The sequence below is a fragment of the Molossus molossus genome, unplaced genomic scaffold, assembly GCF_014108415.1.
Source record: "Molossus molossus isolate mMolMol1 unplaced genomic scaffold, mMolMol1.p scaffold_m16_p_11, whole genome shotgun sequence".
Taxonomy (NCBI): domain Eukaryota; kingdom Metazoa; phylum Chordata; class Mammalia; order Chiroptera; family Molossidae; genus Molossus; species Molossus molossus.
The window spans coordinates 107561567-107585874 of record NW_023425346.1 but is presented as its reverse complement, the minus strand read 5'-3'; the positions used below and the strand labels follow the sequence as shown (position 1 = coordinate 107585874).

The 24308-nt window shown below is 55.8% G+C and overlaps 1 protein-coding gene across 2 annotated transcripts; it reads right to left on the bottom strand.

Annotated features, from left to right (window-relative positions):
- Positions 1–802: 802 nt before the first annotated feature.
- ATG4B (autophagy related 4B cysteine peptidase) lies at positions 803–23905 on the bottom strand. 2 transcript variants are annotated; one of them, XM_036254558.1, is made up of 13 exons: positions 23843–23905; positions 14230–14331; positions 14008–14079; positions 12317–12415; positions 11848–11949; positions 11207–11279; positions 11005–11084; positions 5621–5727; positions 5047–5125; positions 4636–4781; positions 4170–4226; positions 3813–3906; positions 803–2205 (listed from the first exon to the last, which is right to left on the bottom strand). In XM_036254558.1, the coding sequence occupies exons 1-13, from the start codon at positions 23850–23852 to the stop codon at positions 2132–2134; spliced, it is 1095 nt and encodes a 364-aa protein (XP_036110451.1). In that variant the 5' UTR covers positions 23853–23905; the 3' UTR covers positions 803–2131. The 2 variants fall into 2 exon arrangements, with proteins under 2 accessions (XP_036110451.1, XP_036110450.1); XM_036254557.1 differs by having other exon boundaries at positions 804–2205; positions 5621–5814; positions 23843–23868.
- Positions 23906–24308: the final 403 nt, after the last annotated feature.

The following is a 24308-nucleotide window of genomic DNA, read 5'->3' as shown; positions in this document are numbered from 1 at the left end:
GTTCTGGGTGGAGGGAGGGCAGCGTCTGCAAGCTGGGCACGGTGACTCCCAGGAGCCACAGGAGGCGGCTGCCCTGCCCTTAGGATCCTGGTGTCTGTTGTTTGAAGCCCCTGGGTGTGGATTTGTTACAGAACAGACACCAACGGGGCATGACTCAGGTCCCTGGGCCACCTGACCTGGGGGCCAGCAAGTGATTCCTGCTTTCTTGTCTGGCTTTGGTCCCCTCGCACCTTCACCTGAGAGTGGGCAGGAGGAGTGGGAAGCCAAGCAGGCCGGTCAGCCCCTGCACTGGCTGAGATACCAGCACGTGCCCGTGGCCAACAGTCGGCTCACTGGAGGGACATCAAAGCAGGCTAAGCCCTCTTGCTGGAGGACAGGTCTCAGTCCCTACACCACGTATCCTCGCGCTGTTTGCCTGGGACTGCAGGCGGCCAGTGTCAGCTGGCAGAGCCGAGTCAGAGGCGGGTTCCGCCTGCCCAGTGTGGGGGACAAGCATTCCTGCCCTGGCCAGCCAGTCTGGGTCAGCGGTTAAAGTGTCGAACCAGTGAGTACCGGGTTCCATTCCAATCAAGGGCATGTACCTCAGTTGTGGTTTGTCCCTGGCCCTGGTCGGGTGGTACAGGAGGCAGCCAGTCGATGTCTTTCACATCGATGTTTCTCTCCCTCTCTCCTCCCCTCCCTCCCTCCCTATCTGATGATAAATATTCTCGGGTGAGGATAAAATTCATTCCTGTCCCATCCCTGCAACTCTGACTTGAGGTCAAGACATAGATAACAGACTTTGTTTTCTACTGAAACTGTTATTTGCCATGAAGAACTGCAAACTATACTAAGAATGGACGACACTCTTCAGTGAGCCTTTTCAAGTCACCAGGACAGCTCCCCTTTGGTCGTTGTCCCCGCTGTCTGCACCGCAGGGGCCGCGGGACCTCCTGGCCCAGCAGGCAGGGGGCCATCTCCAAACTGCAACAGACAGAATGGAGACTGCCCGGCCTCCTCCTTCCCCAGGGGAGGGAGAGACAGGAAAAGAGCAAATTAACTTATGTCAGTGACACTCTGGGGCTGAGGTACCCTCTGCTGTCCCCACAAGTGCCGGCGCCGAGGGAGGGAGGGGCTCCACAGGAAGGCTCCCCGGCTCAGGCCCGTGGAGGCACTTGGACCGCAGTCTGGTGGGAGCGTGCTCTCTGGGCCGCCAGGGCTCAGGCACCGGTGCTGCCCGTCAGTGCTGAGGAGGGTCTGCAATGTCTCCAAGCGACGAAAGAGCGGTGGGCACCGGTTTGCACTGTGAACAGTTTCACCCTCTGGCCCCGAACCACCTGAAGCCTCAGTGACCAGGAGGGCAGTTCTGCGGCGCCCTCGGCCTCTGCTCACCAGGCTTCGTGACCCTCACGTCCCTCCAGGGCTCGAGGGTCACAGGTCAGGGCAGCTCCCCACCCTCCGCCCACCTAGAAGCCAGCATGACAAGCAAGCAGCAGCATGTGAGCGTCTCAAAATGCCAGAGCCAGCAGGAGGCGAGGACGGTGAGCCCACCCGGGCTCTACCTGCAGCTCTGTCCTGGCAAGTCACACGCAGAGAGATCTCTGGCAGGCACCACACCCCATCCCTCTGTCGTTTCTCTCCCCAAAGCCAGGAGATGCCAGCGGCCACGCCTTCCTGTCTCCCACTAGGCAGCCCGGAGGAGCCGTGGACAGGGCTGCAGGCGGAGGGCGCAGAAGCCAGTCCCAGGGCCGCTCCTCACTCTGTCTCCAGTCTTCTTGGACTCAGGACAGGCCCAACAGAAATGCGTGTCTGTGTCGAGTAACTTCAAACAGGACTTTAATTCCAAAGAAAACCCAGAACTGAGAGCCTGGGGGAGGCAGGACGAAGGTGGCGTGGACACTCAGAGCCCGGCTGCCCCGCTGCTCCCTGGGGTCCGGGTTCTCCCGTGGCCGAGGTGCCTGGCGAGCAGTCCCGCTCCCGCGTGAGGCCTTGAGCACAGAGCAGTCCCGTCTCGGGCAGAGGTGGCCGGGGCACGGGCGGGGGGCAGGCGGGCAGGATGGATGAAATGCAGCGGCACCGAGCACCCCCTGGGCTCTGGGCTATCGAAGGCGCCCAGCAAGGGCAGTCGAGGTGTCTCCCAACTCTAGGGTTTTCAAAGGGACAAGATTTCAAAGTCCTCGTCTTCTGAGTCAAAGAATCTTTCCAGTCGCTCTACGTCAGAAGATTCTGAAAAAAGTAAAACAAACCTCATCAGACGCCTGCTTGGGCTCCCCGGGTGTGGGTGCGACAGCGGCTGTTTGCACACCGACCACACCTGCCGGCTCCCCGGGTGTGGGTGCGACAGCGGCTGTCCGCACACCGACCACACCTGCTGGCCTGGAGAGAGCCCTGCCCTGTGCCCGGTGAGCTCGGTGGCAAGAGGGCACCAGGATGGCTACAGAGGGAGCAGCTTTCACGTCGGAGCTGGCAGGGTGGGCGCAGGACAAGAGGTGCCAGTGATGCTTTTCCCAAGAGGAGCAGACACACCTCTCCCCAGAGCCCAGGGGTGCATGATGGGGCTGAGGGCAAGGGCCACCCATCCCCGGAGTGCCAACCTTGTACCCTCTGGGACGGATAGGGCACCTGTCCTGAGTCTCAACGCCAGCAACCAACCCCCAGGTGGTCTCTGTCGGGGAGCTCCATCATCACATTCCTCGGGCTCTTCACAGAGATGACAGGACAGAGGGTCCATCCTCCTCCCCAGTGACCTTCACAGAGTCAGGGGACAGCTGGCTCCACCAGCATTGTCCCCTGTGACCTTCAATACATGTTCCACAGGCTCAACATGGTCCTCATAGTGGTCTTCCCGGGGACAGGCGGAGGTGTGACCTGGACATGGTCACAGCCTCGGTGCCGAGTCTTCATTTTCCGTGTGCCACGTGCTCGGCTCACGTGGAGGGAGCTGTCTGCTCGAGGGGGCAGACCCTGAGCCCAGCGGGACGCAAAGCCGCCTGCAGCCAGGGCGCACAGAGCGGGAGGGGCTCCCACGGTGGAGCTCACAGACTGCTCGTGCCATCACAGCGAGCCGGGCATTTTCTGGATCGTGCAGAATGCGGGGACCTGGGGCAACGTGCCCAGGTCCAGGGGCCTGGGGCCCGGGTGTGGGTGAGCCATGAGGACTGCACACGGGATGCAGGAGGAGGGTCAGACTGCTGCTGCTATGCTCAGGGTGACAGGAGCGGGTACTCAAAGGGACAGGTCCCCGGCCCCACTCACATATAAACCACCAATGACCATATCTGGGGTTCATACAAATCTTTAACCGATTTTTTTTAGAGATCAATTTGTTGTTCCACTTATGCATTCATCAACTGATTTTTTTTTTTTTTTATCCTCACCCGAGGACATTTTTCCATTTTTTGTTCAGGTAGAGTGGGAGGGAGAGAGAGGAACAGAGAGAGAGAGAGAAACATCGACGTGAAAGGAACCCATCTAGTGGCTGCCACCCGCACAACCGACCAGGGCCGGGGACAAACTGCAACCGAGGCATGCGCCCTTAGCAGGAACCGAACCCGGGTCTCTCAGGACCGCAGGCCGACGCTCTAACCACTGAGCCAAACCGGCCAGGGCCATCAACTTATTCTTACATGTGCCCTGACCAGGGATCAAACCCGCAACCTTGGCTTTTTGGGACAATGCTCTAACCCACTGGGTCTGAGCCACCCGGCAGGGCCCACACAAACCTTAACAATCAAAGGCACTGGGACCCAGGGTAGAGCAAGGAGGGAGGACAGAGCAGCACACAGGCAGCGCCCGTCTCCACCTCGGACGCAGCCCTGCGGCCTCAGACTCACCTAAGGACAGGTGGAGGACATCAGGGCAGGCCAGGTGGGAAGGCTGCTGCTCCACCAGCTCGAACATGGGCAGGGCGCCTCCCAGCAGCGACAGCTGTGAGCAAGACACGTGGTCAGAGGCAGCCCACAGGGTGCAGCCCCTGCCCCCAAGTTCACCACTGCGAGCAGGGCACACTGGCGAGAGCAGAGGCGGACGCTCTTCACCCTGGGCTGAGATGGCGACCCAACATGGTGCCCGCCTGCAGGCAACCCTACCTCCCCCTACCCCGCCAACACGAGGCTGCTGAGCTGGGAACCCCCCACAGCCCCTGCACAGGGCCCGTCCCCACTCCCTGCAATCAGGCAGAGGCCACCAACCTTTCTGACTTGCTGGCACCAGTCATTAAAGTCGTCCTCGGTCTTACAGAAAAAGCCCTGGAATGAAGACAGTGCTCAGAGACAGCAGCACGAGGGCGCAGGCAGAACCTGGCCGGGGGCAGTGACCCGGAGGCCGCACCTCCCCCCGCAGGGCCACTGCAGGGACCCTCGCTGCTCCAGCCTCTGCCTCCCCGCAGGCTCCATCCGCACCCCCCATGGCTCGCCCTTGGCCTGCTGGCCTGCTGCCCCAGGCCACGGAGGCTGTGCGTGTCTCTAAGGCCTGGGAACAGGCCAGGTACAATCACACGGCAGGGCGCTCAGGTCCCCCGGTGACGCCGGGGCTGGGCTGGCCGTCTGAGACTTGGCCTGGACCAGCATCTCCGGAGCAGCTCGGCAGCAAAGGCTCCCAGGACAAGGTGCCCCCAGCTCCACGGCCACAGGGGCAGCGACGGAGGAGGCCACGCACCACGGCGATGGACGGGTCAAGCTCCCCGATGCTCATCCTGCTCGGGGGGTGCTGGCAGTGGAAGCTCTCGTCGGGAATCACATGGCTGTCGGCCAGCTCCACGGCGGGCTGCGTGGTGTGGGGGTCCAGGTAGATCAGCTCCTCCCCTGGAGGACGGCACGAAGTCAGCGGCAAGGGCGGGACAGGGCCCACTTCAGCGCTGCCCGCCGAACGGCTGAGCCACGTGGGCAGGAGTGGGCAGAGCGGGTGGGGAAGGGCACGCACACAGGAGGCACCGCTGCCCGGGGCAGCGCATGCTTCTCCTCCACGGTGGACCTGGCCGAGCTGCCTCTGGGTGTGTGGGGGCAGCACTGCCCTAGAGACCACTCCTCCGGCCCGGGCTTCCGGCATCACTGGGGACCTGTCACTCACCCATGTAGCCGATGAAGTAGTGGGCACTGTTGGGCTTCCCTCCAATCACTCCCAGGGACTGAGGCATCATGAAACAGCCCTGCAGGAGGAAGGGAAGGTGGGCTGCTGGGCACATTTGAGTAGGAGGCCTGCACCCCTGAACAGGAGGCCGGAGGACGAGAATGAGCCCCCAAGAGCTTAGGAATAGGACAAGAAACATGTGCCATGGGCTCAGCTCATGCAGGAGGGGCCTAGGGAAGGGGTCAGAGAGCGTGAGGACAAGGCCAAGATGGTGGCACAGAAGGTTTTTTCTTTTTTCATTGCTTCAAAGAGAGAGGAGAGAGGAGGGAAGAGGGAGAGAAAGAGAGAAACATCAATGAGAACATCGACTGGCTGCCTCCTGCACGCCCCGCACTGGGGATCTGGCCCACAACCTGAGCATGTGCCCTGATGAGGAATCAAACCAGCGACCTCTTGGTGCAGGGTCAACGCTCAACCACTGAGCCACGATGGCCAGGCACAGAAGGGATTCAGTGCAGAACAGTAATTCAATTCCCCACTAGTCAGTGAGAGGACAGGCCCAGCACAGACCCACCTTCAGGGTCTCCACATAGGCCTCGTTGATGTCTGTGAGTCCCAGGCGCAGGGGGATGAGAAGCACCAGGGGTCTCCATGGTGACGGCCTGCTGGTGACCTCAGCTCCTGCAGGGAGTCCATTGCAGTGCCCTTCGAAATCTGCAGGAGATGCAGAGGCCTCCGCACTCGGGAGGTTGCTCCTGCACACCCTTCCTGAAAAGGGAGATGTGTTTTCATAGGCTAAGGAGGCACAAATTCACCCAAAAGAAACAGGTATATAAACAGGGTATAAAAAACACAAGTCAAACTTTGGGAATAAAGCATATGACTCACCTTGCCACACACAGAGAAAAAGAACCGAACCTTCCCTGTGAGCTCAGTGGGCGTTTCCATCGTGAAGCACACACAGGAAAAGTGCAGGAGCACACCCGCGGGCCCCAGCCACCTACCACAGGCTGTGCAGCCACCCCACTGGCCAGTGCAACACTGACCAGGCCCCAGAGAACACAAGGGAACAACTGTCCTCCTTGTAAATGTCCAGGCCACTTTGAAGAACACTGGGCAAGTCAACAAACACACGAACCAGGAGGTTGGTGGCAAGAAGGGGCAGACACGACAGTGGCCTTGAGCTCAGCCAGCACCCAATCTGTCTCTAAGCACCTTTCTTGTGAAAGAAACCTGGATCCTGGGGGAAGACAGAGCCCAGGGTGGGGCAGGGAAAGTACCAGGAGAGCCAGGGTCTAGTGAATGTCAGAAAGGGGCGCTAAACGACGAAGATGACAGGAGCAAACGGAAGACACGGCCAGCCTGCGGGGGTGCTCACCAGCCAAATCTGGGACAATACCAATGACCATAATGGACAATACATTGAGTTAAACAAGAATCTATGAATGTACCAACCCCCAAAGTTTTCAAATGTAAGTACAGAGAGGGTAGGGAAGGGGCTCTTCTCCAGGAAAGTGCCAACCAACCAGGAGGAAGGGCCGCATCAGAGGGGCCACCCTGCAGACACCAGGAATGTGTTCTTCAGACCACCCGTTAATCCAGGACACGGACACTGCCTTCCCCAGGCGACCAGGAGCACCTCCTGCTGGGGACGCAGCCACCAGGCAGTGCTCTTGGTCAGGATGTTTCGTCTGAATGTCGCCGTGAGGAAACAGCAGCTGGAGTGTGAGGCATTCTTCTGAGCTGGCCTGGTTCTTCAAAAATGTCAATGCTACGAAGAACCAGGAAAAACAAAACAGAACTTTCTGGATCAGAGGAGACGGAAAAGCCTGGCTCCTGGATCCCAGGAGGTTCTAGAGGGCGATCATGAGTCCGAGGTCAGAGCTCCGACCTTTGGAATTTAGAGCATACGGGTCTTTTGTTCTGTGAGCAAGACTTTTGGGAAGCCCCAGGGTGGGGCTGCCACAGGAACCCTGATTGGAGGCCGGAAGCTTCCCCGCCCACACCCCGTAGAGAGGAGCTGACAGAGCTCCACTGCCAATGGCTATGACCTCACCACCTTCTGTGATGCAGCCGCCACGAAACCCGAGAGGTTCAGAGCTTCCGGGTGGTGGACACGTGCAGATGCTGGGCGAGTGTCCTCTGCAGAGGGCAGGGAAGCCCCTCCACCGGGCTGTTCTTGAGTTGCATCCTTAGAAGAAACTGTGACCCAGTGAGTAACATGTTTCTGAGTTTTGCAAGCCGCTCTAGCAGATACTCCAACCCAAGGGGGTGGTGAGAGTCGCCAACCTCTAGCGGTCAGAAGCACAGGTGACACTTGGACTTGCTGTTGGCTTGAGGGGGGGCACCTTGCAGGGCCGAGCCCTTAGCCTGTGAGGTCTGCACCACTTCCAGGAAGACGGTCAGAGCTGAGCTGAACTGCAGGACACCCAGCTGATGTCAACTGCTTGGCAGTGTGGGGAAACCCACACATCAGAACCAGTCGTCAGCATCTTCCTCTGAGTTCTAACCAGACATCCCTTGGCTTGCTCCTCTGCCTCCCGGTGCTTGTCTGGTGATCTGCATGGAAGTCATCAGTTCTACCGTTTCTTCCTTGAAATCGTCAATCCCTGCATTTGGCGTCAATGCTGCTCTCCGGGGGCTTCTTCCATTCATTTCACTTTTTACTCTTCGACCACCAGTACAAAGGTGCAGGTTTTCCTTCTCAGTTCAGTATACATCAAATTCTGACATGCAGGCTGTTAACTTGATTTCCTTTGACCCAAGAGCTAAGACAAAGGTTTAAAACTTCGAGGTAGCAGAGTTTTGTCCTTTTTCCTCTTCATTCTGCACTAGTGCATATAAATGTGTAAAGAGGTACGTTCTGCCACCAGAACCTCAGCTTCGATATGCACTGCTACACTCTTACTGTTACTCTGCTCTCCTGTAACTTAGTTTTTACTTATGTGACCTGTCATGGTCTCTTCGTTGACCTAGGTTTGCTTCCCTGCATTTCAGGCTGTTTTGTGATGGGAACGTTCTCTTGCAGACTCGCTCTCTCCCACCAGCATGGACGTTCTCTTCCACATCACACCAGACAGGGACCGGCGCAGCACGGGGCAGGGGTCGCAGCCGCACTCGGCCTCGAGAGCCCATGTGTGGCCTGCTATGCCACAAGAACCCTGCTAATAAGTGGGTTTCCTTTGTCTCAGGCCCCCATTTGTAATTTTCAAATGCCCCCTAACATTTGCAACTTATTTAAGTTCTCTGTTTTTTCACCAGTGACAACTAAACAGCAGATCTGCGTTCCCAACCCAGGCCTCTCAGGATTCCAAGCGCTTCCCGGGGTCGGGTACAGGAAGACGAGGCCGCAGTGCCAGTGAACAGCCTTTCTTCACGGGAAGATCGTTACTACCATTTGGGTGCGTGTACAAGTTTTGCTTTACTTTTGCAACCTGGACACGTCCCCAGGAACATGCATACTTTACGTATTCTTGACTCTGAACATCTGGAGTCTTTAGCTCTAAAGACTCAACTCTTCTTCCACCTCCATTGACTTCGCTGTCACCCTGTACTTCCTCCTGCCACTCGAACCCACACAGTCGCCTCCCTTTTGCTGCACATCCACGTCTGCCGTGGCCGCCTCGCCCCCCTCCCGACGACACCCATGTTCAGTCTGTCCAACCGTGTCACCTGTGCTCACGGCCTCGCTCCCCCCCCAACTACGCCCGTGTTCAGTCTCTCCATCATGTCACCTGTGCTCACTGCAGACGACCGTTTCCCATCTATTTCTCCCCCAATTCTGTGACTTCCCACCGTCCGCTGTGCTTACGAAGGTGGGATTCTATCCACATTAAACACCGGCAGGCCTGTTCTGGATTTCCTGGTGGGCCCTGAGAGATGGATGGCTGGTGGGTGACAGGGACACCCAAGAAACAAAGTGTCCCCTGGCTCAGCACACTTCCCGTAGAATCTGAACAGGAACATCATAAGCCACTCTTCCACTGCAGAGGCTTGTGGGATTTCTGACATTAGCAGGCTTTTCTGAGAAACAAGGCAGTTTCTCCACCTTCTGCTGTGCTGAACCCAAGCCTCCCTCCCTGGCCTGCTGCCCTCGGTGACTCAGCAGTGCACCAGAAAAGCTGCTGACCTGTCTCTACTGAAGCCTGGTCTCTTCTCTCCTGGGCTCTCGAGCCAGAAGCAATCAGTATGAGCCATTCAGAATCGCCTGTTCACCCTGCGCCTTACTACACCAAGTGTTCAGTCCCAGTGTCCTCGTTGGTTGTGTTCCAATGCTCTTCTTCCTAAATTCGGACACGGGACATCCTCCACCTGTCCCTGTGACGTGCATGCATAACTCCTGACCCGAAGGAAGGGAGGACGGCGCAGTGAGACTGGGCCCTGGTTATGGCCAGCTGGCCACACACCCCTCTTGGGAGCCTGTTCACAACGCAGGGTCAGACCCTCCACAGAACCAGACCCACAGCTCCTCAGACAGGCCTGGCTGGGTTCACGTCCTGTCACAGTTCCAGCACAGCTGCTCTGAATGACCTGGGACTCCCCAGAAGAGACTGGAGAGGCCCCTACCAGTGACACCCGCACCCCACAGAGGGCTGGAGGTTCTGGAAAGCCGCTTGTCCCTGCCCCTTCCTGGCCACTCCCCTGGAGCAACCAGCCTACAGTCTGAAGCCAGGGGTTGGACGAGAAACGGGGCTAGACCCAGAGGAGAGTGAAGGATGATCCCCAACACGGGGAAAAGAGCACTGTGCAGCCAGATAATAAGACAGTTATAATACTTTCAGTGACAAGAGAAAATGCTTATATACTATGTATTTTTTTAGAAAACAAAAACAAAAACACTGGAAGGAACGATGTCTACATGTCAACGTGAGCTATTTCTGAGAGGTAAAATCAAGTGATTTTGTCCGTTCTTCACACATCTCCTAACTTTCCAATATTTCAGAAAACTTTCTGGAAATGGCACATGGAGAAAAGGCAGGAAGAGGAATACACACCCTTCTGCTACAGGCCCAAGGCACCTCTCTGGGAAAGAGGCTGTAAAGGGGCGAGGGTCTGTCAGTGTGCTCGGGGCTGCAGAAGCCAGTGCTGTTGTTTATTAAGGTCACATCCCTGGCTCCCCAGTCCTACGCTGACAGTGTCCCAGGATGGGCCCCTCGCCCGGCAGTGAAGCAACACCCTGTGAGCAACAAGCACACGTGCAGCCGCGCCCCACCCCGCAGCTGCCCCACACGGCGCTCAGTGTGCAAGGCTTGCCCCCCGTGTCCACGTCTCCCTGCAAGTCTGTGGACTTGGCAGGATGCAGCTCCAAGAGCGCTCTCCCCCACAGAACTGGATTCAAGGCAACTAATGTGGCACTTCAAGTACACTGGGTTGAGGCTGCTTTGGGAAATTCTTGGGGAACCAGTGCTGCTGAGTAAAGCAACCAGGCCTTAGAGCAGCCGTCAGCTTGGGCGCATAATAAAAGGTGAAGCAAGGCCCAGAACTCACTCATGGCGGGCTGCTTGCCCAACTGGGCCTCATTCTCCTCTGGACCAAACTTCCATGTACCCAATTCCTTCAGGTGTCCCGGAGATCCTTCCAGAAAGGGGCCAAGCTATCATCCCTGCTCCATGTTACACCGCAACCTGAGACGGGGGGAGCCTGCTGTCCGGCCTCCTTGGAGGTGTACCATGCACATGAACACCTGCACACACAGCTCAGCCCTGCAGCCTTAACACTGCACAAAAATCACGTGGGGTCCTACGTAACCCAGCTCTGGAAGGGAATTCAGGCCCTTCCCCTTAGCCTGGTCCTCTCTGTAAGGAAATGTGGGGTCCCCTGGCTTCTGTTCAGGGCACCCAGCGGCTGTGCAGGGCTCACAGCTGCCGCTTCAGGCGAGGCCCCTGTGAGCCCGGGAGGGATGTGTGCTCGGCTGTCGCTCCCAGAGCCCCGCCAGCCCCGACCTGCTCTCTCACTTACTGATGTCCTCCATCACCACGGTGTTGTCCATCGCTATGTGCACGGCCAGGGCACTCCACGTGTCGAAGACAGCAAGTTTCCTACAGAAACGGGGAGGACACCAGTAAGCTTTCACGATTGAGAGATGGTTCAGCTCTGTAGCCTATCAAGCGAATAATGTTTCTAGTTTCTTGGATGAGAAAAACCAGGGCTTGGTACATACTTGAGAACTTGGGCAACTGTGTTGGGCCCATACCACTGGCCAATGGACTTGCCCTCGCCAACTCCCATTTGTGCTGGAGAAAAGAGATGTGATTAGTGACACGCACACCCCACCCACAACGTCCCTCCCCACAACTCTCAGAAGAGGCCAGTCTTGGCAGCAAGTGGCTCGAGGAGCACTTTACAGGAAGCCTGGACAGGCACGCCTAAACCTGCCTCCAGCATGGCTGACGGCACTAGGGCGCTTCATCCAAACCGGACAAACACTGTCTGAAGGTTTGTCCTTCACTATGAACCAGGATTCCAGTCCTTCAGTGAGGAGCAGGACGAAGAAGTAAAATGACTCACTGAATTCAGGGCTCTTTTCCTACAACTGAGAACATGATGCTCAGAAGTTGGACTTGCTTAAAACAAGGGAGCGTTCAGACTCGAGTAAACCCAATTTTCACAGCTGCTGTGATGAGCAGCCTGGCTGACCCCCCAGCCCAAGGTGGCGACAGGCCTCACGCTGCACACACCACAATGCACACACCACAGTGTACACACCACAGTGCACACACCACAATGCAGCACAGCTGGCGGGAACCCTGAGACTTGCCACCCATTACCACAGCCAGGTCTAGGGCACCCTGCCCTGCCCACCTATCTGGTGGATGGAGTAGTAACTGTCCTTCTTGTCGATGAATGCGTTGAGGACATGGAAGTAGCTGTCCGGCTGCCTCTTCCTCTGTGTCCACCTCCAATCTGGTGGAGAAAGGTGCAGAGAGCCGTTTTACCACAGGTGAGAAAGCAGCCTGTGTGCTAGAAATACTCAGCACAGCCGGCATCCGCCCGCTGTGAGCAATGCTCCGTGAAGAGCCACCTCCCGAGGATTCCGAAGGTGCCAGCCCATCAGTAACACCCACACAGGAAGTCAGCAGTGCACTGACTCGGGGCTAACGAGCACTTCTGAAAGACAAGCATTTATCAGCTTTCTTTAAAGCCACTTTCTTCAATCAGTGGAGACCAGGGAGCACTAGTGAAGAAGCCCCTGAATCCTCATCTGTGTCTGGCAAAACCTCACCCACACTCCTTGCTTCCTGAGAACCCAAATGTCCTCGGCTTGACTTACCTCGGCCTAAGTGCCGGCACAGCAGGGCCTGGGCGAAGATCATCTGTCCGCAGCGGAGCATGCAGCCCCAGCCTGTGTCTGAGGTGGGGCCGGTCCCCCCTGTGGTGGCAGAGAGAGCGGACTCCCGGTCAGGTCACTCTTTGCTGCAGGCGGCAGCGCCATCTCGGCAACATGCGTGACCTAGAACCTGGTCATGCCAAGGACCCACTGCTGGAGAGTGAATGTCCTCACAACCTCTCAAATGGGTAAAATGCGCGAACCAGTCACAGAGAAGGACGGCTGTCTGGAAAACAGGAGGAGACGCTGCGCCTGCGAGTCGTCACACACACAGCAGACAGTGGAGGAGGAAGGTGGTTGGCACTGGGGGGAAGGCTCAGGGTGGGCAATGAAGGCCCACGTGCCTTGGCCCATCACGTCCCATCCACTCGCTAGTGCGCTGATCAGACACTGGGCACCTGGTATAGTGTAAGTGAGACGGCCCGGACAGACAGGAAATGCCCTGAGGTCCTGACTATCAGCGAGGCCCAAGATGGCCGGCACCAAATGAGCAGACTCCTGAGTCCGCCTTGTGGGCTGCAGTTGCACCTGAGAGCCTCAGGAACCCCGCCCAGACCCACAGGCACAAAGCCACCTCCTGGGGCAGGGGTGGGGCTGGAGAAGGTGCTCAGCACGGTGCTTGCTCCCCCACCTCCCAAACCAACAAGCCATGTCCAAGGGTGAAGGGAGGAAACACCACACTGGCTTCAGAGCTGGGGCAGCCCACTTCCTCCTCAACGACGGTGAGGAACAGCACAAGGCTCCTCTCTAGCCTGTCCTCCTCCCCTGCGTTCAGACATCTGACCTGCAGGACAGCACGCCTCAACTGGCAGGCAGGTGACTGCACCCCTGCACCCAGGGCCGAGCAGAACAGCCCGAGAGCAGGTGCAACCAGGACAGAGTGCACTTGACAAATCACATCATCCAATATTAACCTGGGGACACTGGTCTCATTTCCCTGCACTTCAGTTCTCTGAATGTCGAGCACTGTGGCGACTTCACGCCCCTCCTTCTGAAGAACACATCTTGGCGGGGAACCGAATCGAGACCAGGCATTTGAGGAGGTGCAGCCTCCTGGCCCTGAGCCTCTGGTCTCAGGTCTTCCGACTGGCAAAGGCCAGGCCAAGCTGGTCCTCAACTTCTGCCCGCCTCCGGGGCACGATGCCGAAGAATCACTCTTAATGAAACGTACTTCATGTCATGGGAAAACATGTCCCAGCCACCCTGCCCTTCAGCTGTCCACTGAGTGTGGAACCTGCTGGAGACGACGATGGGTGCAGAGCACGGCCTCCAGCCACGCTGGCCCTACAGCCCGGACCCAGCACCAGGCTCAGATAAGCGACCCCACTGCAGCCTCCACAGCACTTGCTGCTTCACAGACCAGGCTCCTGTTTCCACTGCTGCTCAGGACTCCTCACCCTGACTTCAAGCCCCGGAACCAGCGCTGACTCGGGGCTGGAGACCACTGCCAAGAGCCCTGTTCTGGAACCCAGCTCTGCACAACGGGGCGAGACTCGCCAGCCCACCTCCCTGGGGTTGCCGTGAGGATTAACACAAAGTGACAGTATTGGGCACATCCAAGTCAACCTGCTCATCGATCTGTTTCCCTCCTCCTACGATGTGCACATCGCATCACACGTGACAGCAGTACTTACCAATGGCTGGGAAATTCTTCCTGTACGTAAACCAGAGCCTGGACGCCACATCGGATAAGATCTCGTCCTTTTCTAGAGAGCGTTTAAAGGAAGAAAACACATGCACACGCAGCCATAAGTCCCAGGTCATAGGTCGGAGAGCTGGTAGATAACTATTATTAGCACAAAATGGTTCTGGAGACCGAGCACTAAGAGTGCGGTGGGCTCCGACACGGCTGGTACCTGTGAAGACGCTGTATTTTCTACCCAGTATCCAAACAGGCTCTGAGGTCTCCGGGAAATCTTCAAACTCGGCAAATCGGAGAGTGTCATAGGTCAGAGTAGCTATTGAAACCAAAGGTACACACTGATCAAATATTTATAATTTCATAAAATAGTATCAGATTATCGTATTTCCATATTAAAAAACCCACGTGGAATTCTGCATCTGAGGGCCACCTGACCACGGCCACTGACAGAGCAGACTGGGCAGCGGCTCTGATGTGTGGCGATGTGTGGGGATTAGGAAGTGGGACCTGCCACCCCACTTCCCAAGCCTTTCAGATTCAAAGCCAGAGTCAGTACCACAAGAAACAAGGGTGAGTGACCAACTGGGGGCCAGGCGTAGGGGACAGAAAGTAAAAAACAAAACTGCCCTGGCCGGTTTGGCTCAGCGGTTGGAGCGTCGGCCTGCGGTCCAGAGACCCGGGTTCGGTTCCCGCTAAGGGCACGTACCTCGGTTGCAGTTTGTCCCCGGCCCTGGTTGGTCGTGCGGGTGGCAACCACTCGATGTGTCCCTTCACATCGATGTTTCTCTCTCTCTCTCTCTCCCTCCAGCTCTATCTGAACAAAACATGGAAAAATGTCCTCGGATGAGGATAAAAAACACACAACAAAAAACAAAACTAAAGCCACCCAATTTAAACACTTGTTTTAATCTTGAAATGTTTAAAACTTAAAGGACAAAAGTAAAATGAAACCTTTACTTTGTGTGCAAGGGAGGCCAGACTGGCAGAGTGCCCGGAGAGTAAGCTTTCACAGGCTCTCCAGACATCACCTGGGAGCACGTGCCCAGAAGCCACGCTGAAGGCCGGTGCACTGGGGCAAGAAACCAGACCCCTCCCAGGCAACTGGGAGGGGGGGGTTCCAGTCCGCCTGAGCATTCTTGGTGAGGAGCAGTCAGCTGTAGATGGGGGCAGGGTGCAAACTCCTGGGTGGGACACTAGGCTCCAGAAATGGAGGGAAAAGTCCCCTAAAGTCCCAGATGCCGAGAGGCCTGAAGATCACTTTGAAGGTCTGGAGCCTGCTTTCACTTTGACAATGACACCAGATGGGCATAGCCACCAGCTTCCACTGGCAACGCCCCACTTCCTAAGCAGGTCTCTGTGTGCAGAACGCAAGGTCTACCTACTGAGCTAATAAGACCTGAACCCCTTCTTACTCTGTTGATTCCATGAGGACCCAGGCAGGCCCAGGGTCCCTCCTGTGCACAGAGCCCTGGTGAGGGAGCCCTGGCGAGGGAGCCCTGTTCGGGCACAGGTCCCACAGCAGGGAGGCGTGTGCTACAGGTGCTGTCTCTGCAGCTGTTCTTCCGAGCCCGGAACACAGCGCCCACACAACCCAGCGATCGCATCCTTCACACAGCTTCACAGATGTCTTTGGGAAATCAATACTGTGTGAATTTCTCCGTCGTCTTTATTTTTTTACAACAGCTCCACCTCTTGGTAAAAATGATACGTGCTTTTTTTTTAAAGATGACAAAAACATTATGAGAAATCATCTACAGCCCTGGCCAGTGTGGCTCAATTGGCTGGAGTGTCGTCCCATACACCAGAAAGTGGCAGGTTCAATTCCAGTCAGGGCACATGACCAGGTTGTGAGTTCGATCCCAGGCTGGGGCATGTGTGAGAGGCAACTAATTGTTTTTTTTTTATCTTCACCCGAGGACATTTTTCCATTTTTTGTTCAGATAGAGTAGGAGGGAGAGAGAGGAACAGAGAGAGAGAGAGAAACATTGATATGAAAGGAACACATCGAGTGGCTGCCACCCGCACAACCGACCAGGGCCAGGGACAAACTGCAACTGAGGTACATGCCCTTAGCGGGAACCGAACCCGGGTCTCTCAGGACCGCAGGCCGACGCTCTAACCGCTGAACCAAACCGGCCAGGACGAGAGGCAACTAATTGATGCTTTTCTCTCACACTGACATTTCCCTCCTCTCTAAAATCAACTTTTTAAAAAATGCTAAAAAATAAACATCGTCTACAGCCTCACACCCAGCAGTGACTGTCCCTGCAGAAGTCTTTCTGCACAGACCCAGGAAGAGGCCACAGCACACTAGCAGTTTCCTTATCTTATTCTTCCCAGAGGACGGTCAGTCCCCAGAGTCACAGTTCCATCCGTTCTCATGTCTCACCATTCTGCAGCACGTGTGACAACCTAACAGACTCAGGGCCCTGTTGTGTACACCTGTTTCCCGCCAGCACCCAGGCCGTTTTTCTGTGTTGTACACAACCCCCAGGAGAGGCAGGGACAGAGCTGCAGGTGCCTGGGGCACTTACATGACTTCTCAGGGTAGAAATTCCCTCACTCATAAAATGAGGGAAATACCAGGACACCCTCGCTGTGTGGCCGTGAAGTGTCCAGGGACCCTCCCCAGGAGGTGCTCAGGAGACCCAAGACAGAGGGCTCCAAGGCCGGCTGTGTCACAGGGACAGCAACTGCAGGGCTAAAAGCACGCACTTCACTGCACCAGAACTGAACCGCTGCACTGCTAAGTCCCCACCACAGGGCCGAGCCATCAGATCTGCTGCCACACAAGGCCAGTGTGTGTGACAGAGAGCCCTTGGGCTGTCAGGAACCCAGACGCAGCTCTGCCTTTTCAGGGTCCCAGGCCCCTGTACTTCCAGACCAGCCCTGCTGCCCAGAGGGCCCAGGGCGATGGCAGGGCCTGGTCTCACTCCTCTGCTCTCACGTCTCCTGAGTCCGTGTGCCCACAGTCAATGTCAACCAGGCTGCTTAGTGACGGGGATGCACAATGTAATGTAAGTTTACTTCTCCCTTTTTCACATCAGATTACGTGTTTCTGTATGTGATCATAAAAACCAAGGTGGGATACATGAAAAGTCTGTCTTCTCGAGGAGCTGGAGACATCATGTCTCTGTTCTCTCTAACGCACCTCTGTACCATCAGCAGTCACCATCTCCCATGACCCCAGGCCTTCACTGGCCTGTACACGCAAATCCACGATTTACTCTCAAGGAAGAAGGATGCCAACAACACCTGCTGATTCCCGTCAACTGTAATTCTCATCGGGCTGGAGCTGGAACACTCTGTTACCTGAAGCCTCCCAGGGCAGCAGATGTGAACTCAAGAAGCCGCATCGCCTAAAATGCTGGAGAACGCTAAGCGCTCTGGGCGAGTAGCTTACAGGGGCAAGGACCGGGGCACAAGGCTGTCTGCAGGGTCACTCTAGACACTGACACTCCGCAGAACCTCGCTTCCCATGTGAAGAAAATGACTGGAAGGAAGGAAAAGGCTCATTCTGAAAGGGGGTAACAAGGCCTAAGGTAGCTCTGAAGTTCAGGGGTTTCATCACTTGAGTGGCCAAACGCAAAGCAGGCATATTTCTTAGGTTTACGAGCAAACTTTATAGGCAACGAAGCCAACTTCAGAGGGAAGGTAGTCCTATTAAGTTAAGACACATCACCAAATTTCCTAGCACAACTAGGAAAATTATAGGTTGTATAGTCTCAGATTCTTCACTGCACAAGCCAAAGGCCAGCAAGGAGATGAGACACTTACAGGGATAAACCACCAGGAGGCACCCCAGCTCTCGCCAGCTAAGAAAGAGCACACAGTAACAGCACCCATATCTGTGGGGTCCCTTTACCCCCGCACTTCTTTGCTCTTCCTATCTCTACAAACACCCGGGCCTCTGCCCCCCAGCTGAACACGTGTGTCATATCTACCTCTAGAACTGGACATTCCTGTTTCCCACCGCACGTGGGTTCCTCATGATGGGGACCGCCACTGGCTCTGCCTGGAGGACACCATGCACAGGGAGCACCCCCACCAAACCTGCTGACCACAGCTCCCCAGTGTGCAACCAAAAGCATGGGCACCCTAACCAGTCTTGTCACCCCCACAAGTCAGTGACTTTCCTGGGCCTCAGCTTTCTCACTGGTAAAACGGGAACAGCTATGCCTTCCTCCAGGCTGTGTGAGAACAAGTTACTAAGCATGAAAAGCTGTGACCTGTGCAGGGCGACAGTGAGCACATCTCCCCGTGGGCCCCCTGGGGCTCCCTGAAGTGGGTGAGACGAGGATGACAGTCTGTGCCCACACTGAGCTGCAACACCGCACACAGCATGAACAGGAAGCCCACCACACACACGAATCACTTCACACCACCAAACCCGGGTGACACGCTGTCCTCACACAGTACTGCGTCGGGAGCAGAAGCCAGCACCCGTGCCACTGCTCGGTCGATCCAGTATCTGCCAGCTTTCGCTCTGGAAAATGAGCACAAAGAGCTCCAAGACCTGCAGCGATTTCAGCCAGAAAAGCAAGTGAAGCACTTCCCATCCCTGAGCAGCCACCAGAAGGTCTTGACTGGCGTCAATGTGGCTGTGGCTGTCCCACATGCACTGGAGGACAGGACCAACCTGTCCTGCTCGACGCCTGAAATGCCACAGACTGGCACCCTCACAGGTCACTGCATGACAGAGGGACCTAGACCCCCAAGCTCCTGGACCTTCTGGATCCAACTTTCTAACAAAGAAAGGAGAAATGTTCTAAGTGACACTTCTAACGCTCAACTTTCTAATTTCTATGATTTGTTTCTGAAGACAGAAACCAATTACTCGCTGTGCAACACCTAACTTAACTTCTCTAAGCCTCAGTCTCCTCGACCACGAAATGGGCAAAGCCACCAGCTCAGCCCAGTGGACTGGACAGCACGAGTAGGCGCAAGGCTCCTGCGACACGCACAGCACCCAGCAGTGGTCTGAGCACCTCCACTCCTATTTGTATTGCCTCAGGCCTGGTGAGGACTCTGCTCTCAGACAGCCCAGTGGCCTCCACCTGCCTCCCAGAGATGGCCACCTCATCTCAGAGGGTGCATTGTAATGTCACCCTCTTCACACAATGTCACATTTTATGAAGCAGTTCCATACCTTTTGAGTTAAAAGGACTCCAAGCTCAAAAAGAATGCTGGTCTTCAGACTCCCTGGTCTTTTTTGTTTTTATGTTTCGTTTTGTTTTTATATTTTAGAGACTGGGGAAGGGAGACAGATAGAAACATTGATGTGAGAGAGACACATGGATCGGCTGCCTCCTGCATGCCCCCCTCCCTACCATCCCCGGGAATCCAGCCCAAAACCCAGCCATGTGCCCTGACCAGGAATGGAACTGGGACCTCTCAGTCCATGAGACAACAGTCAGTCCACTGAGCCACACCGGCCAGGTCAGACTCCCTGATCTTGACTTTAATTTGAAATAAGACAACACAAAGGAGAAGCCAGCTAGAGAAGCATCGTCCACCTTACAAAAGAGGCCCCTTGAGAAAGACTTTTCCCATTCAGTCACCTGGGTCCCAGACACCCGATTTCCCACATCCTCCCTGGGAGATCCCTGATCACACCTGGAAGAGGACAAACAAAGCTCTTTAATAGCATGGTAACTCCATTAGGAAAAAAGTTTTGAATTAATATTATTAATCTGATAGAAAAATGGGGAATTGTGCTCAAGGAATGTAACTAACTTCTCTGCACTTAGCACCCATCACATTGCTCAAATTCAACCCCAAAGAACCACAAAACATTTCATCATTAGATTTCTTTAAGAGCTTATCATGTTTCAGGATATGTCCCCCAAACACTCCTGTATTCTGAAAAATTCTCATTTATAAATAAAATCAAATGAAGGCGTCTCCCTTCCTTCAGAAAAGGTTTAAGATCATGTATTTACAAGTAGTTATTTTTGTTGTTGTTCATCCTCACCCAAGGGTATTTTTCCATTGATCTGCAGATGGGGGAGAGAAGGCGACAGAGGGGGAGAAAGAGAGATTCATCAACTGGCTGCTTCCTACACGACCCCAACTGGGGCCAGGGATCAAACCTGCAACCTAGGTATGTGCCCTTGACGAACATTTGAACCCAGGATGCTTCAGTCTGAAGGGTAGAGGAGAAGGGAGGGACAGATCTGAGAACTTCAGCAACACCAGGAATCTGGAAAGCCCTGCTTCAGTGAACACAGGGGACAGAACATCCACAGTAGCCTCACTGCCCTGCCAGAAGCAGCCCTTCTCATTCACCGACACCTTACGAACAGACTGGCTCTGTACTACACACAGGCTCTAGGACTGAAGTTTGAAGTTCTTTTTTGTCAATTCTCACCCACAAATATTTTGCCATTGATTTTCAGATAGAGTGGGAGAGAGGGATAGAGAAAGAGAAATATCAATGTGAGAGAGAGACACACCTACTGGTTTCCTTCCACACAACCCTGACTGGGGCCAGGGATCAAACCTATAACCTAGGTGCATGCCCTTGACCGAGAATCGAACCCGAGACCCTTTGGTCCACTGGCCGATGCTCTCTATCCACTGAGCCACACCGACCAGGGCATGACTGAAGTGCTTATACCACAGGAACGGGGACGTGAGTAACACAAGCTCTGCTTCTTCAGGTACCGAACACGCACATGCCAGGCACCATGTGAAGCACAGGCTGCAAGCACAGGACACCGCTCTGCCTCAAGCACTGACAGCGTGGCCATGAAAATGCTGGGCCTGCCAGTTCCTTGAACCGGGAGTGTGTTTTGATGGACAGTACTGGAGGCTTGTTGGAGAAGACAGTCTGCAGTCTGCCTGGTACCTTCTGGACCTCTAAGCACTGGCAGCCCTGGGCCACCCCCTCCCTGGCTCCTCCTCTTCCCACCCACACTCAGACCCTCAGTGACTTCATTCAAAGTGGCCTTCCGCACACTGTACCTAGGCGAGGTCTACTCCCTCAGCTCCAGGTCCGTGGATCAAAAGCTCCCCAGACATCGCAACATGAATGTCTGACAGGCACCCATAGCCAACACAAGACAAAACTAACTCCCGAGAGCTCCCCACCAGGCAGACATCCCCAAGTGTTCCCCATCTAGTTTCTGACCTCACGCCACATACCACTTCACCACCTTAACTCCTTTCTCTCCACCCCAGCCCTCACCACTTTTCATCTGTACACAGCCCTATCATCTCAACCTTCAACACGCCCAAAATTCAGCCTTCTCTCCCCACCCTGACCCAGGCCTCTGCCTGGCTTCCTGCAGTAGCCTCCTAACTGGCCTCCTGCTGCTGCCCTGCCCTCTGCAGTATATTCTCCACAAAGCAGCCAGAGTGAGTCTGTTAAACATACCTCCAGTCTCATGACTCCTCTCAAACCTTTCAGAGGATCACCATCTCCTTCAGGATAAACGTACACCCAAGTCCTCGCCATGACCCAGCAGGGCTCCATGCTCGAGCCCAAGTCGCCTATCGGCCTCCAGCTTCTGCTTCTCTCAGCCACTCACTGTGCTGGCCACAATGCCAACTTGCTGCTGCTTGCCCACCACCTGCCCTTCCTTCTACACTGCTTCTGGGTCTCTGCAGTGAGACCTTCCTGGCCATCTTGGCTCCGACTCCAACCCCCTCTGCCTGGCCCATATCACTCTTCCACATGACCCATGCCACTGGCGTCATGTCTGGAATGTGAAAAGAGTGTGGTTGTCGTCTATTTTGTTCACTTCTCTAGCCCCAGGGTCTAGAACAATGACCAACACAAACTTCCCACACAATCATAAATGTAGTTTACTGGCCCTGGCTGGTTTGACTCAGTGGTTGGAGCGCTGGCCTGTGGTCCAGGTTCGGTTCCCGCCAAGGGCGTGTACCTCGGTTGCAGTTTGTCCCTGACCCTGGTTGGTCGTATGGGTGGCAGCCACTCGATGTGTCCCTTTCTTGTCGATGTTTCTCTCTCTCTCTCTCTTCTTCTCTCTCCCTCCCACTCTATCTGAACAAAAAATGGAAAAATGTCCTTGGGTGAGGATTAAAAAAAAAAGTAATTTACTGAACGGATGACTGTGAAAACAACCAGGAATCTGAACACTTGGTCAAGGAAAGCAGACTGTAAGGACAGCAGGGATCAAGGGAGGATGGACCATTAACCATCCCTAAAAGGATGTAAGCACACGTCAGCTCAGAATAAAACTCTCCACCACACCCTACAAATATCATATACATTTTTATCAGCATCAACACAGGCCTGCAAATGCAGACACCTTTTCTACTTTGAAGCAGCCTTGCGTGTCCCATTAGGATATCATCACGTGGCTACTCCTAATTTTATAATGTTTTTTTAATCCTCACCCAAGCACATGTTTATTGGTTTCAGAGAGACAGGGAGGGAGGGAGGGAAAGAGAGGAACATTGATGTGAGACAGAAACATTGAGCAGCTGCCTCCCACACATGCCCTAACCAGGGATCAAAACCGCAACCATTGGGGGGAGGGGGATACAGTACAGCGCTCCCACCAACCGACCAACCGAACCACCCGGCCAGGGTGGCTACTCCTAACTTTAACATGGCGATTTTCACGTTTGAGATAATATGACCAACGTTAAACCGTTTTCCACCTTCACCAAGTCTCTCACAGGAATGACTTTAGGTATCGAGCAGGAATAGCATAAAAGAAAGTAGAGAAATAATTCTATTCCTCCTCTACCCCATGTCCCAGCAAACAGCACAACACTGCCTGGTACGTTTTTGTTTTTAAATAAACTTCACAAAAAATACGTGCCGCCTAACAGGCTCCTTTGGGAGTCAGGGCTACTGTTTCCTTCAGCCACCCACCATTTAAGTAAGGAAATGCCACAAGTCATCGAAATACTATCAATATATGTCTACTTTACAGTCTCCAAATTGAGATTTCAGCAAATATATGTTACAGCTGCCAGGAAAAGAAACACGAAGCAGAAACAATGTGACAAGTGGAATTAACCCAGATGAAAGTCTTCCTTTACGGGGGGTGCGGGGTGGTACTCAGAGGCAAAGCGCTCCCTACAGACAGGAAAGAACTGAAACTGCCACAAGATGCAAAAGAGCGCCACAGCGAAGACGCTTTCGAGGCTACTGGACAAACGTCCAAAATAGCTTGCCAGCAAAAATGAAGGAGCAGAGCAGGATGAGCTAGGCGGAAAGCCCACGGACACCTACATTTACATGTATACGTGTGTACATACACCCTCCCACCCCCACTTTGCATTAGGACCCCAAGAAGATAAGCCCTGATGACATGGCTTCGGTGTCTATTTTCAACCACAGGAAAAGTAATCTATGGGTCACTGTCAGAATGAAAAGCCCAGACAAGGTGCGTGTGCTGTGGGTGTTGAGCAGGTTTCTTGCCTCCAGCCCACCAACACAACTTCACAAAAGTTAACGAGTTCCACTTCTCAACTCGTAGCGGGGCGGAGGCAATAGCTTCCCACGACCGCCGCTTCGGGACCCAGCTCCGCCCGCGCCCCCCGCGGCGCCGGGCCGCCTCCCTCCCGCCCCGGGCGCCGCGCTGCCCCTTCCCGTCCGAGGCGGCCTTGGGCCTGCGAGGCCGGTCACCCGGGCGCTGCGGGCGGACTGGAGAAGCGCCGAGACCCGCAAACACAGGACTGTCAAATCCGAGCCAGCCTCCCCGCAGGCGCCGCCCCGCCCGCCCCGCCCGGGGCCGCACCCCGCCCACCCGCCGCCCCGCGCCCAGGCCGCGCCGGGAGAGTCCCCAGCGGCCGAGAGGCCAGGCAAGCGCTGTCCACCGGTACTCAACGCCCCGGCAGGCCCTCACCTGCGTCCATCTTCCCTCTCCGGCCGCCGACTGAGCGCCGCGTCGCTCCGACGGGTCCGCAGCGCGACGCGACGGGCCGCCGCCAGGGCCAATCCGAGGCGCGGGCGGGGCCGGAAGTGCGCCGGTCGCCATCTTGACGTACGGCGGGGCCCGGGACGAAGAGCCTGCCCTGTGCGCTCGGCACCCCGGCGGCCTTCGGCGCGCGCTCCGAGGAGCCCAGCAGCGGCCCGCCGGGCGGTGGGAGCAGGCGCCGGCGGGCAGCGAGGCCTCGGGCGAGCGCGTCAGCCCGCCGTGCGCCCGCTCCCGCAGGCGCGGCCATCTTGCCGTACGGACGGGTCGGCGCGCCATGTCGTCGTACGGACCGCCGGCCGGGGCGCCCCTGCCCACCCCTCGACGCCGCGAGCCGCGGGCAGGGCCCCGCCGGGTGCCTGAGACCGCGGGCGCGCCGAGGGTCGACGGCCGGCGG

Bases quoted from the DNA above. Each gene is read 5' to 3' on its own strand.
- ATG4B (XM_036254557.1), bottom strand. The intron at 5,815-11,004 runs GTAAGTGAGAGA...CTCCCTTTTCAG, and splicing joins CGTGGTGATGGAGGACATCA to GAAGGGTGTGCAGGAGCAAC. The intron at 5,126-5,620 runs GTGGGTCTGTGC...TTCCTCCTGCAG, and splicing joins CCTATGTGGAGACCCTGAAG to GGCTGTTTCATGATGCCTCA.